Raw genomic sequence first — 13,870 nt, forward strand, 5'->3', positions numbered from 1 at the left:
TTGTGAGAGGGATCCCTCTGGGATCGGGCCTAAACCGGCAGATGGACATCCCCCAAGGGGTCCCAGATTGGAGAGGGTGCAGGCTGGGCTGAGGGACACCCCCCCCCCAGTGCACTAATTTCGTCCACTGGGCCTCCAGTAATAAGATAAATGGGGGAAATCATGATCAAAATGCTGAAAATGTAAACACGAGAAAAGGACACAGGGAGACACATTTCTTTTCAAAAGTCATTTCATCACAAGAACATTGCCCTGCAGCAAGCACACCCTCTCCGTGAGCTCAGGACTCGCTGACCATCGCCTTCTTACGGAAGTCTTGTAAAGAACGTTCCATCCACTGAACCCAGCCTTTACTGTCATACATTAGCACACACAGCCCGGCCGGCATGGCTGTGCTTGAGCGTCAACCTGTGAACCAGGAGGTCAGAGTTCGAGTCCTGGTCAGGGCACATGCCCAGGGTGCGTGTGGGGCGTGCAGGAGGTAGCCGATCGGTGATTCTCTCTCATCATTGATGTTTCTCTCTCCCTCTCCCTTCCTCTCTGAAATCAATAAAAACATATTATATATATATAAAAGTACAACATGAGTGTCTTAACTGTGTAATATTCCACAAACAGAATCGGCTTTTGTTCCTGAAGATAGGATGGTATCTCCCATTTTGCCTCACAGACACTTTAAAATCATTCCTATGTGAGTTCTGCCAGTTGTCCACCCCCAAAATCCAATGCAAATCCAACAACAAAAATGAACAAATGCCGCTGTTAAAAAAACAAAGAAATGCCGTCTTCCGTGTTGTGGAAACCCCTTTCACGTCCCGCGTGGTTCAGGGTTCCGGTTCAGGGTTCGGGTTCTGGAGAAGGCCGCGCACAAATGAACAGAGACTAGAAAAGCATTACATTGGGAAACGGGGGGCAGGCGGGAGTCCACCTCCAGTGGGAGGACCACTCCTCGCTCTGGCTTTTCCATCCCTTTTATTAAGATTAAAATGATAGGATACACCCAGATCCCCTAGGCAGGAAACGCCAATAAAAGCCAATCAGTGAATTTAGGGTTAACAGGTGGGGGGCTGCTTCAACTACCAATACCTAGTAATTAGCTCTGACCCTTTAGAGCAATTAAGGTTGACCAGCCCTCCGGATTCCCTGTCCCCGGCTCTCTGTTATGAAAACAACGATCGGCTTCCGGCGCCGTGTCATTTCACCAGCCCCAGGACGAACTCGGAGAACAGCGCCCCGAGTCCTGCGGTTTCAAACTCCTTCTGCAACTCATCCAGAGATGAAAACTCTTTGACTTCAAATGCCAGGAACCTGCGTGGCATGAGAGAAGCCGGGAATAAGCCCGACGCTCGGAGGGTAACCGCCCGCCGGCCCGCGATGGCGCGGCCATACCTGCTGTGTCCCGGCTGCGCCCTGGCCTCCCACAGCACGCTGGCCATCCTCTCTCTGCACTTCTTCCCACTCGAGTCCACGTCGACCGTGGAGGTTCTCTGAAGCACCAGGTACTCCTACGGAACAAGCAGGAAGTTATCTGCGGGCGCCTTGAGCTCTGGGCCCCACGTTTTCTTTTCTTTGTTTAAAAAATATGCTTTTATCGATTTCAAAGAGGAAGAGAGAAACATCCATGATGAGAGAGAACCATTGATGGGCTGCCTCCTGCACGCGCCCCCCCACGGGGGATCAAACCCATAACCTGGGCATGTGCTCTTGACTGGGAACTGAACCCTGACCTCCTGGTTCATAGGTCAACGCTCGGCCACTGAGCCTCGCCGGCCCTGGGCATGGGTCCAGACTGAGCTCCCTGCCTCGTCTCCATGGGAACCGGGCGGCGGGAGAGTGCGCGCGTTTTTGCACACGGGGTGGTGTGCCGGGCCGGCCGGGGCCCAGAAGGTCAGAGGGAGGCCGCCTCAGGCTTCATCCCGGCCTGGGCAGCCTGCCAGCTGGGCCCGGGGCTGGTGGCCCACACGCTCTGGGCCTCAGGAGCCACAGCTGCCCCCGGCTGTACGGGGAGACCCCCTGACTCGGTGAGTCCGCACAGGCCACGCACTGACGGCATGAGCCACGGGCGCTACTGCTGCTGCTGTGCCAGCGTCTGCATGGCGTCCCCAGGTGCCCAGCGCGCCCTCTGTGACGCGCTGCACCGGCTCCAAGCTGGGGACCAGCGCCTGCGATTCTCAGTCCTCATCCGCGACCTCTAACGACCTACCGGGCTTGTTGACATTAGACGGCAGGTCGGGGACAGGTGGTAAACAAGCATGAACTCCTGGTTCAGGTCAAGGGCACGTCCCTCGGTTGCAGGTTCATCCCCGGCCGGTCGGGGCATGTGCAGGAGACAACCAATCCATGTGCCTCTCTCACACTGACCTCTCTCTCTCTCTCTCTCTCTCTCTCTCTCAAGTCAATGGAAAAAATACCCTGGGGTGAGGATTTTTAAAAAAATAAATAACCCCTTAAAAAGTGCAATTTCTCCGCAGCAGCCACGCTCCAGCCACGAGTAAACACTTGTCAATGAACCGATGAGTCCAGTCTCACATCCGAAAGCAGCCGCCTTCCCCGGACGCCGGGGCGCCTTCAGGAAAAAGCGGAGCCTCTGGGGGAAGCATGAGGCAGGAAGTGCCTGCGTGCCTCCTGCCTCCATGTCTCCCCGGAAGGCTCCGTGTTCCCCATCCCTGAGAAACCGCCTTCACGTGCGTGGCTCCTAGGTCAGACCCCGCCCAGGGCCTGCATTAAACTTGAATGACTCGATTCGCTGCGTGCTACGCCCCGGCACGAGGCGGGTTCAGCAGACGCCAGACGAGTTGGGTGGCGAGTGCCCTGCTAGGAAAGGCTCGTAGTTGGTCCCCCAATCGGAAGGCTCACAGGCCGCGCGAGCTCCGGCTCTCGGTAAACTCAACTGGGATGATCAACCCACCTGCGCTCAAAGCCTAAGGCTGGAGCTGTGACAGGCCCTTTCCTCGCTGGGGCCCAGGGGAACAGGTTAGGCGAGTTCAGGAGAACTTGGAAACTCTCGGAAAGCTGACCTGAGCCCTAAGGCTCCCCCCCCACACACCCCCGACTCACAGGACCTCGAGGGTAGGAGATGGGGCTCCTCCTTCCAGGTACTACGGGAGCAAACTAAAGTGTCGGCTGGCCCGGCCGGCGCGGCTCCGTGGTTGAGCGTCCACCTATGAGCCAGGAGGTCAGGGTTCGATTCCCGGCCAGGGCACATGCCCAGGGTGCGGGCTCCATCCCCAGTGGAGGGCGTGCAGGAGGCAGCCGATCCATGATGCTCTCATCATTGCTGTTTCTCTCTCTCCCTCCCTGCTCCTCTCTGAAATGAATAAAAATCTATAATAATACGAGTGTAATATGCTAATTAGACTGGACAGCTGAACGCGGACGAAGCCGGGGCCCCTTGCACGAGCTCCGTGCATCGGCCTCCAGTGTGTATATATTAAAAAAATAATAATAAAAACAACGGGTGGGCACCTTGACGCGGTCCCTGTGTCCTTGCAGAAGCAGCAGGATGACTTTGCCCACGAACAGGAGTCTCCCGGTCAGCCCCAGGGCAGAGGCCCACTGCCGCACGGTCCTCACGTATCTGGTCTTCGCTCTCATGTGGTCCAGGTGCAGGAGGGTCGTCCAGGGCCCCTCGGCCTCCGCGGCGCTCGCGGCAGCGCACATGCCAGGGCCGGCTCCCGACCCCGGCGGTGGGTCGAGGAGGTGCCTGAGGTTCTGCTGGGCCCAGAGAACCAGCTGGTGGACCATCGGTTCCGGCAGAAAGCCCTGGGCCTGCTCCAGGAGCTTGTCCCTCACGGCCGCGCACTGGGCCCTGGTCAGGCGCTCGGAGCCGACGGAGAGGCCCGGCAGGCACGCGGGGTAGCCGGCTGGTAGGTGGAACACCAGCTCCAGGGGGGTGTCTGCCCCCGACGGGCCTTCGGCCGTGGTGAGGACTCTGCACACGGTGCCCTGGGTCTCTGGAAAGCACCGAAGACACCCGTTAGCTGCACGGCACCCGATCACAATGCCACACCGACCCGGCCGGGGAGAGCCTGTGTTTCTGGGTGGAAACTGGGTTCTGTTGGGAAGAGACACACGGAAGTGGGGTCACACCCGTCTCTTTCCGTCCTCCCTCCCCCGCCCGGTCTCAGGGAGGGCGATGCAGGGCCCACACGCTCCGTCCGGCCTGAGCACTGTCATCTCTGCAGGACAAGCTAAGGAGCATCTACAGCTTCGGGCACCCAGTCGGCGACCCGGCCTGCACGGCGCAAGGAGGGGCCGAGACCCGACACAGGCTCCCCACGGACCCCCCGTGCGCGGGGCTCACGTCACGTGTGCCCGGGAGTGATGGTTACTATCCGCGTACGGCGCCCCAGGAACTCCCAGCACCACCGGCCCAGCCGCACTGAGTGCCCACCCTCGGGTGGCAGCCTGGGCCACCTCGTACCCGGAAGGCCCGCGTCACGGTGCCCTCCTGCCTCCAGGGCAGCAAGGCCAGGAGGCACCGGTGGCGTCAGAATGTCCGGCAGCCCCTGGCCCAGGCTGCCGGGGGCCGTGGAGCGGCCAGCAGCCCGGCGGGGTTAGCGAGTCCCCACCTCACCCTCCGCCCCAGCTGTGCCCACCCCGCGCCCCCTTCACCCCCTGACTGTTCTCCTCTCCCAGCAACACCGTGTCCTGAGCGGCGACACGGCATTCCTCTGTCATTCAATTACCCACTGACGGGAGAACCAGATTGCATTAATTAGGAGGCCTGGCCTCAGCGTCACGCTTAATTAAACAGCAGGCAGAGCCCTCGGGGTTCCGGGAGTTAAGAAGCGGCGCCTCCTTCTACACCGACTTCCTCGGGTTTTCTCTGCGCCCTCGGCGGTGGCTCTGGCTCCGCCGGTAGTCACGACCGGCCCTACCCCTGGGCCGGCTTCAGGGGAGGTGGGAAGTCACGGGTTCCTTTCTCCAGCATGCACCCCGCTGAGCCAGAGCACCCCGCCCGCCGGGAGGCAGGAGCTGGGGAAACCGATGGCCTCTTAGCCCGGCCGGCGGCGCAGTGCTGGATCCTCCAAGCCGGGAGCTAAGCGGGGCGGGTTCCATTCCCGGTCAGGGCGCAGGCCTGGGTGCGGGCTCCATCCCCAGCGGGGGTGTGTGCAGGAGGCAGCCGATCCATGACGTTTCTCTCTCCTCGATGTTTCTCTCTCTCTCCCTCTCTCCCTTCCTCTCTCTCTAAAGACCAATAAAAACATATTTTTTAAAAAAAAGAAAGAAAGAAATCCGATGGCCTCTGCCGACAGGCTGCCTCAGGCGAGGCGATTGGAGTAGAGACAGGGAGTGAGGATGAACTGGGGTGCCGCCCTTCAGAACAGGGGTGATGGACACACGAGGAGGGAGGACTTGAAACAACCGTGTGAGAAAGACGCAGGCAGGTTCGCTCTGCAGGGAAAGCAGGTCCGTGACGGACTGTCCCCGTGCCTGGGACACAGGCGCTGGCTGGGGTCACGGACTGTCCCCCTGCCTGGGACACGGGCGCTGGCTGGGGTCACGGACGGTCCCCCTGCCTGGGACACGGTGCTGGCTGGGGTCACGGACTGTCCCCGTGCCTGGGACACGGGTGCTGGCTGGGGTCACGGACTGTCCCGTGCCTGGGACACGGGTGCTGGCTGGGGTCACGGACTGTCCCCGTGCCTGGGACACGGGTGCTGGCTGGGGTCACGGACTGTCCCCGTGCCTGGGACACGGGTGCTGGCTGGGGTCACGGACTGTCCCCGTGCCTGGGACACGGGTGCTGGCTGGGGTCACGGACTGTCCCCCTGCCTGGGACACGGGCGCTGGCTGGGGTCACGGACGGTCCCCGTGCCTGGGACATGGGTGCTGGCTGGGGTCACGGACTGTCCCCCTGCCTGGGACACGGGCGCTGGCTGGGGTCACGGACGGTCCCCGTGCCTGGGACACGGGTGCTGGCTGGGGTCACGGACTGTCCCCGTGCCTGGGACACGGGTGCTGGCTGGGGTCACAGACGGTCCCCGTGCCTGGGACATGGGTGCTGGCTGGGCCGGGGCAGTGAGGGACGGAGGGAACCGTGAGAGAAGGGAGAGCCCCGTGGAGGCGGGAGAGCGGGCGGCTTCTCCCCCCCCCTTCCCCCCCCCCCCCCCCCCGGCACGTCCGCACGGCCCTAGGGTCAGCCGTGTGCGGTCGGGAGGCCCTCTGGACTGGGAGCTGCCGGGAAAAGCCGGCGAATCCACGTGGAAAATGTCCGGGACGCGTCTGCAGGGACAGCGAAAACAGAACGTGCAGCAGCCTCCTCCCTCCCTCCCCGCAGCGGCTGCTGCTGAACGGAGGCCGCAGGCGGGACAGAGGAAGCCTTAGCTGCCACCACACCGGCCGCCAGAACCTTCTCGACGGTCCGCTCCGGAGGACGCGGGGTGCGCGCCCAGGGGCTCAACACGTGTGGGCTGAACAGGGAACGCGCCCCGGCGCCCACACGGACACCGTTCCGGGGACTGGACAGAGCGGAAGAAAAGCGATCAACTTGGACACGTAACAGAGCGAGCGCTGCCCGAATTCAAACACCAAGCCCACAACCCCGGCCGGGTGGCTCAGTGGATAGAGCGTCAGCCTGCGGACCGAAGGGTTCCGGGTTCGATTCCGATCAAGGGCACGTCCCTCTTACCTCGGTTGCAGGCCCCTCCCCGGCCCGGGGCCTGGTTGGGGGCGCGAGCAGGAGGCAACCCATCGATGTGTTTCTCTCACATCGATGTTTCTGTCTCTCCCTCTCTCTTCCACTCTCTCTAAAAGTCAATGGAAAAAATATTATCGGGTGAGGATTCACAACAAAAAAGAAAATTGAACAAACATTTATTGACCACCTACTGTGTGCAGGTGATTGCAAAACCAGAGTCCCTGCCCTCAAGCTCCCCGAGACAACCACACACCATACAGAGGACACGGGCCTGGCGCGCACCAGGCGCACCCGGCAATGCCATTGGGGCAGTAGGTTCCCAACGTGGGGCACACGCCCCCCTCCCCCCGCCCCCGCGGGGCAATGTGATGTTTAAGGGGGGCAGTTCGAGATTGAATTATTCACTGTGAATTTTTTGCATTTCTGATGGTTCTAGGGGTCTCATATACAGTATGTAAATACATATTGTGACACATGGATGCATTTCAGTTCTCTATTATGACTTGAAACTTTATTTGCTATATTTTCATATCACTTCATATTATTATTTTTTTAACAAGTTCGTGGACTTCTAGGCTTCCTCCACGTGAACAGCAGGTCACTTTCTGAATAAGAAGTCTATGGGTGGGGGGGGGTCAGGATGTTAGAGAGGCTCAGAGGGGCGTGGCCATAAAAGGTTGGGGGCCCCTGGGCTAGGGCTCAGGACAGGCCCCTTTGTAAGGTGAGAGCTGGAGAGTAAGTGCGGGCGGCCAAGGGGATGTGGAGAGCGCACTCCAGGAGGGCCCCAGCCCCTACCCCCCCACAGCTCCCCACCAGCGAGCACCGGGGCTGGGTGCTCCCCGAGTTTGGGGAGCAGGGCGGGCACATGGGGCGCGGATGGCCGGGACCCGCCGGAGCGGGGCGCCCGAGCCCGGGCCTCCGATTCCCCACTCCCAGCAGGGCAGCGACACTGGCCACGCTTCGGGGCGGCCCCCCACTCCCGCCGGCCCCACGCAGCTCCGCGGGCGGTCACCTGAGCGGCTGAGCACCTCCCACTCGCCGGGGCCGCAGAAGATCGCCTCCAGCGCCGCCAGCTCCTCCCGCGCCGGCCCCGCCATCCGCCCTCCGCGCCGGCGCCGCGCCGCCCCTTCCGCCCCGCGCAGCCGGCCCGTGGCCACCGGGGGGCGCGCGCGTCTTCGCAGCGCGTGGCGGGCGGGATGGGCCCGAGGTCCCCCCAGCCCTGGCCTCCTGCCTCCCCGGGGGCTGCGAATCGGCGGGGCTTCCCTGGGCCCAGAGGCCCGGCCTTTCCTGCCCGAGGGCGCCTCCCCGCCGAGCCTCCCGCCCCGCCCCGCCCCGACAGGCGCCGGCTCAGCCCGTGCGGGAGGAGGGCCCTGGGCGAAGAGAACTTGGGTGGAAGGAGGCGAGCCCACGTGGGGCTCACACCGGAGCTGGGCGTGGGGAGACGGGGAGCCCGCGCCCTCCTGGGTTCCCAGGGACCTGGCCGCCGCGGCGCCCACCGTGCGCGGAGCCTGGGCCTCCCCTGAGCCGGCCCTTCCCGCAGCCCCTGCAGAGGCGGCCTGGGCCTGCCGGCCTGGCATCTGGGGGGTCACTGCCCTGGCCCAGTTCTGCGCCAAGGTGCCCGCCCAGTGGAACTCCTCGGCCTTTGGGGGCGCAATCAAGTGTGTAAACGCAGCAAACGCTGGCTCTTCAATAATTAATTTGTGAAATCCGACGCCTAGAAGCAGTGGGACCTGAGCTTCAGGGAAGAAACGGAGGCCCTGGAACCCAGCGCTTAAGTTCAGGAATGTGAGCCCGGGACCGGCAGGGATTCCAGTCCTGGTCCAGCTTGACCACCAGGAGCCGGGATTCCAGTCCTGGTCCGGCTTGGCCTCCAGGAGCCGGGATTCCAGTCCTGGTCCGGCTTGACCACCAGGAGCAGGGATTCCAGTCCTGGTCCGGCTCGGCCTCCAGGAGCAGGGATTCCAATCCTGGTCCGGCTCAGCCTCCAGGAGCCGGGATTCCAGTCCTGGTCCGGCTCGGCCTCCAGGAGCAGGGATTCCAGTCCTGGTCCGGCTTGGCCTCCAGGAGCCCCTAGAGACCCTCCGCGAGGCCTCCCTCGGGGCCATGCTCGGCCTGGTCAAACCTTCTGTTTGTTTTTGCTTGTTTTGTTTTAATTGGCTTTTAGAGAGAGGAAGAGAAACATCCTGAGAGCCTGCCCTCAGCTGCCTCCTGCAGGCCCCTGCTACCTGGGATGGAGCCCCCCCATTCCCCAACACACACACACACACATGCACACACATGTGCACACCCCACACACGCATATGCACACACACACATGCACACCCCACACACGCACATGCACACGCACACACACACGCACACACGTGCACACCCCACACACGCACGTGCACACACACGCGCGCATGCACACACACGCACACACACACCCATGCACACACACGCACACACACACCCACGCACATGCACGCACACACACACCACGCACACGCGCGCGCACACACCCCACACGCACACACACACACACACACACACACACACACGCGCGCACGCTGTCCTGGTGGGAATGGAACCAGCAGGCGTTTCAGGAGCCCAGCCATCCGAGCCACACCGCCCGGCGGACCTCCTGGGTTCGTTGGTTTGGTGGTGGTGTGGTCTCAGAGTTCCTTTTTAAAAACAAAGAACATTCTGAGAGGCGAGCGGGGACTTAGACGCTGCACCGTGGCCCGTCCCTGACCTGCAGCACCAGCGGGCAGGCTGTGACCCTGACTCCGTGTCCCCGCCCTCCGCGCCCCTCCCGCTGCTGCCAACGGGGGGGGGGGGGGGGCGTGAAGAAGGGAGGTGCTGCTTCCAGAGCAGGAAGGCCTCTCACCGAGGCCGCGAGGCTGCGGAGGGGCACCTGGATGTGGGGTGTCAGCGCCCCGAGCACTGAGACCCCGCTATGCTCATCATAGGAAAGACAGAGGTCTGTTCACACTCGGAGTTGCCCCATGGGGCCCGCTGGTTAGCACCCCTTTGTTTTAAAGGCCTTTGAGTATTTCCAATCAGCAGCCGTGCCCTGGGGTTGGGATTAGCTGCTAACGAGCAGGTGGACAAAGGAATGCATTTCCTACGAACATCCCCCTGGCGCCCTGGCGGCGTGGCTCCGTGGTTAAAGCGTCGCCGCCCACCCACGGGTCTCCGGTTCCCATTCCCGGCCAGGGCACGTGCCCGGGGGCGGGCTCCATCCCAGTGTGGGGCGCGAAGCAGGAAGCTGATCCATGACTCTCTCATCACTGATGTTCCTCTCCCTCCCGCTCCCTTCCTCTCTGAAATCCATAAACACGTATTTTTAAGAGAAGCAGCGTTAGCCTCTGAGATAGAGCAGTGCCGGGGTTGCTACTGGGGTGTCCCCACGCACACGACCCTTTGGGTGATTCTTGTTCTGAACCCCACCCTCCCTCCGAGTCTGTGCCGGGGACCCCTCCTCGATCCGCTGCTCGGCAGAGGGCGCTGACTTCGCTGATGCGTCTGGGACCTCCCTGAGGGTCTCTGGGGTGTCCCCGACTCTGAGCACAGTGGCCAGCGTGTGGACGGCCCTGGACGTGTGTAGCGTGAGCCGAGCCGGAGGGAGCGTGTGGGTCTGGGGTCTGCGGAAAGGTCTGTGGCTCCCTGAACCCCGGTTCCCATGGGTTGTTATCCCGTTAACATGTTGACCGACGTCAACAGGAAGCTACACGTCTTCCCTGGAGCCACATCGGATTCACGAAGAAGGAAAAAGCGTGAACAGGGAACAGTGGGTTCTCCCGACAGCCAGCCCCGCCGGCTCTTACAGGGGCGTCGGGTGCTAGCCGTGAACGAACGGCAGGTGACAACACGCTGGTGTATTAAATATATGGAGTCACCTCCACAGTCACGTTTTCTTTGTTTAAAAGTAAATTTTTATTGACTTCAGAGAGAGGGAGAGAGAGAAACATCCATGATGAGAGAGAATCCTGGATCGGCTGCCTCCTGCAGGCCCCCTACTGGGGATCGAGCCCGCAACCCGGCCTGTGCCCTGACCGGGAATTGAACCCTGACCTCCTGGTCCATAGGACGACGCTCAACCACTGAGCTCTCACAGAGAGAGAAACATCGATGAGAGAGAGAGACATCAATGGTTGCCTCCCACAAATGCCCCAACCAGGGCCAGGGATGGAGCCTGCAACCGAGGTACATGCCCTCGACCAGAATCGAACCCAGGGACCCATCAGTCCAGGGCGGATGCTCTATCCACTGCGCCACACCGGTCAGGGCGATTTTGTGTATGTTTAAGGGACCCCCTCCCAAGTGAGCTCTGGTGAGGACCGGGGGTGGGCTGAAGGTGTGGTCGGTTCACCTGTGCCTGGGCAGCTATTGTAATTCTGGGATGCAGCCATCTCCTGGCCAGGCCTCGCTCAGCCTTCCCGTGTCCCCAGCGCGGCCTTCCGTGTCCCCAGCGCGGCCTTCCCGTGTCCCCAGCGCGGCCTTCCCGTGCCCCCACCGCGGCCTTCCCGTGTCCCCACTGCGGCCTTCCCGTGTCCCCAGCACGGCCTCCCCGTGTCCCCCACCGTGGCCTTCCCTTGTCCCACCACGGCCTTCCCGTGTCCCCCACCGCGGCCTTCCCGTGTCCCCCAGCGCGGCCTTCCCGTGTCCCCAGCGCGGCCTTCCCCGTGTCCCCCAGCGCGGCCTTCCGTGTCCCCACTGCGGCGTTCCCGTGTCCCCCAGCGCGGCCTTCCCGTGTCCCCAGCGCGGCCTTCCCGTGTCCCCACCGCGGCCTTCCCGTGTCCCTAGCGCGGCCTTCCCGTGTCCCCCAGGCGGCCTTCCCGTGTCCCCCACCGCGGCCTTCCCGTGTCCCCAGCGCGGCCTTCCCGTGTCCCCCAGCGCGGCCTTCCCGTGTCCCCACCGCGGCCTTCCCGTGTCCCCCACCCGCGGCCTTCCCGTGTCCCCCACCGCCGGCCATTCCCGTGTCCCCCAGCGCCGGCCTTCCCGTGTCCCCCAGCGCGGCCTTCCGTGTCCCCCACCGCGGCCTTCCGTGCCCCCACCGCGGCCTTCCCGTGCCCCAGCGCGGCCTTCCCGTGCCCCCACCGCGGCCTTCCCGTGTCCCCAGCGCGGCCTTCCCGTGCCCCCACCGCGACCTTCCCGTGCCCCCACCGCGGCCTTCCCGTGTCCCCACCGTGGCCTTCCCGTGCCCCCAGCGCGGCCTTCCCGTGCCCCCACCGCGGCCTTCCCGTGCCCCCACCGCGGCCTTCCCCTGTGCCCCACCGCGGCCTTCCCGTGTCCCCACCGTGGCCTTCCCGTGCCCCCCAGCGCGGCCTTCCCGTGCCCCCACCGCGGCCTTCCGTGTCCCCACCGCGGCCTTCCCGTGTCCCAGCGCGGCCTTCCCGTGTCCCCAGCGCGGCCTTTCCCGTGTCCCCCACCGCGGCCTTCCCGTGTCCCCCACCGCGGCCTTCCCGTGTCCCCCACCGCGGCCTTCCCGTGTCCCCCACCGCGGCCTTCCGTGTCCCCAGCGCGGCCTTCCCGTGCCCCCAGCGCGGCCTTCCCGTGCCCCCACCGCGGCCTTCCCGTGTCCCCAGCGCGGCCTTCCGTGTCCCCACCGTGCTTTCCCGTGTCCCCACCGCGGCCTTCCCGTGTTCCCACTGCGGCCGAGGTACATGCCCTCGACCAGAATCGAACCCAGGACCCATCAGTCCAGGGCGGATGCTCTATCCACTGAGCCACACCGGTCAGGGCGATTTGTGTATGTTTAAGGGACCCCCTCCCAAGTGAGCTCTGGTGAGGACCGGGGGTGGGCTGAAGGTGAGGCCTCGGGGAAGACCCCGGCGTCTCTGGTCGGTTCACCTGTGCCTGGGCAGCTATTGTAATTCTGGGACGCAGCCTCTCCTGGCCAGGCCTCGCTCAGCCTTCCCGTGTCCCCAGCGCGGCCTTCCCGTGTCCCCAGCGCGGCCTTCCCGTGCCCCCACCGCGGCCTTCCCGTGTCCCCAGCGCGGCCTTCCCGTGCCCCCACCGCGGCCTTCCCGTGCCCCAGCGCGGCCTTCCGTGTCCCCAGCGCGGCCGTTCCCCGTGTCCCCACCGTGGCTTTCCCGTGTCCCCACCGCGGCCTTCCCGTGTTCCCACTGCGGCCGAGGTACATGCCCTCGACCAGAATCGAACCCAGGACCCATCAGTCCAGGCGGATGCTCTATCCACTGAGCCACACCGGTCAGGGCGATTTTGTGTATGTTTAAGGGACCCCCTCCCAAGTGAGCTCTGGTGAGGACCGGGGGTGGGCTGAAGGTGAGGCCTCGGGGAGACCCCGGCATCTCTGGTCGGTTCACCTGTGCCTGGGCAGCTATTGTAATTCTGGGACGCAGCCTCTCCTGGCCAGGCCTCGCTCAGCCTTCCCGTGTCCCCAGCGTGGCCTTCCGTGTCCCCAGCGCGGCCTTCCCGTGTCCCCACCGCGGCCTTCCCGTGTCCCCACCGCGGCCTTCCCGTGTCCCCACCGCGGCCTTCCCGTGTCCCCCAGCACGGCCTCCCCGTGTCCCCCACCGCGGCCTTCCCGTGTCCCACCGCGGCCTTCCCGTGTCCCCACCGCGGCCTTCCCGTGTCCCCACCGCGGCCCTTCCCGTGTCCCCCAGCACGGCCTCCCCGTGTCCCCCACACGGCCTTCCCGTGTCCCCACCGCGGCCTTCCCGTGTCCCCCAGCACGGCCATCCCCGTGTCCCCCACCGCGGCCTTCCCGTGTCCCACCGCGGCCTTCCGTGTCCCCAGCGTGGCCTTCCCGTGTCCCACCGCGGGCCTTCCCGTGTCCCCGCCGCGGCCTTCCCGTGCCCCCAGCGCGGCCTTCCCGTGTCCCCACCGCGGCCCTTCCCGTGTCCCCCGAGCGTGACTCAGGCTCCCTGCTCTCCAAAGGGCAGCTGCTTCCCATTCTGCTTCGCTCGCCACTTCTGCCCCCGGACGCTCTGGACCAGCGCGGAGAAGCCAGGAGCCTGGGCCAAGCCTGGCCGACAGCACCGAGGCCACGCGAGGCCCAGGGCCCAGGGCGCGGAGACGCAGGACGGGCTGCCAAGGTTTTACTGAATCCGCCGGGTCACACACACCAGAGAGCACCTTCCTCCTGCTGGCAGGGCTGAAAGGTGTCCGGGGCGCTGCCAGGCTGGGCCAAGGGAGGGCAGGGGGGAGGGAGGGGAGGGGGAGGGCATCGAGGGGGGAGAGGGAAAGGAGGGCAGGGAGGGGAAAGGGGAGGGGAAGGGA

The 13,870-nt window shown here is 64.3% G+C and overlaps 1 protein-coding gene across 1 annotated transcript; it reads right to left on the reverse strand.

The window, feature by feature from the left end:
- Positions 1–222: 222 nt before the first annotated feature.
- On the reverse strand, positions 223–7,857 carry RWDD3 (RWD domain containing 3). Its single transcript, XM_080649505.1, has 4 exons — positions 7,656–7,857; positions 3,466–3,953; positions 1,390–1,505; positions 223–1,308 (listed from the first exon to the last, which is right to left on the reverse strand). Exons 1-4 carry the CDS (start codon positions 7,738–7,740, stop codon positions 1,194–1,196), a joined length of 804 nt encoding a protein of 267 aa, XP_080505631.1. The 5' UTR covers positions 7,741–7,857; the 3' UTR covers positions 223–1,193.
- Between the last annotated feature and the right edge of the window lie 6,013 nt (positions 7,858–13,870).

Source organism: Plecotus auritus (assembly GCF_963455305.1).
Source record: "Plecotus auritus genome assembly, chromosome: 12".
Taxonomy (NCBI): Eukaryota; Metazoa; Chordata; class Mammalia; order Chiroptera; family Vespertilionidae; genus Plecotus; species Plecotus auritus.

Coding starts and splice junctions, on each gene's coding strand:
- RWDD3 (XM_080649505.1), bottom strand. CDS start 7,740: ATGGCGGGGCCGGCGCGGGAGGAGCTGGCGGCGCTGGAGGCGATCTTC. Junction 3,954..7,655: donor GGAGGTGCTCAGCCGCTCAG/GTGACCGCCCGC, acceptor GGTGCTTTCCAG/AGACCCAGGGCACCGTGTGC. Junction 1,506..3,465: donor GACACAGGGACCGCGTCAAG/GTGCCCACCCGT, acceptor CTTGTTCCGTAG/GAGTACCTGGTGCTTCAGAG.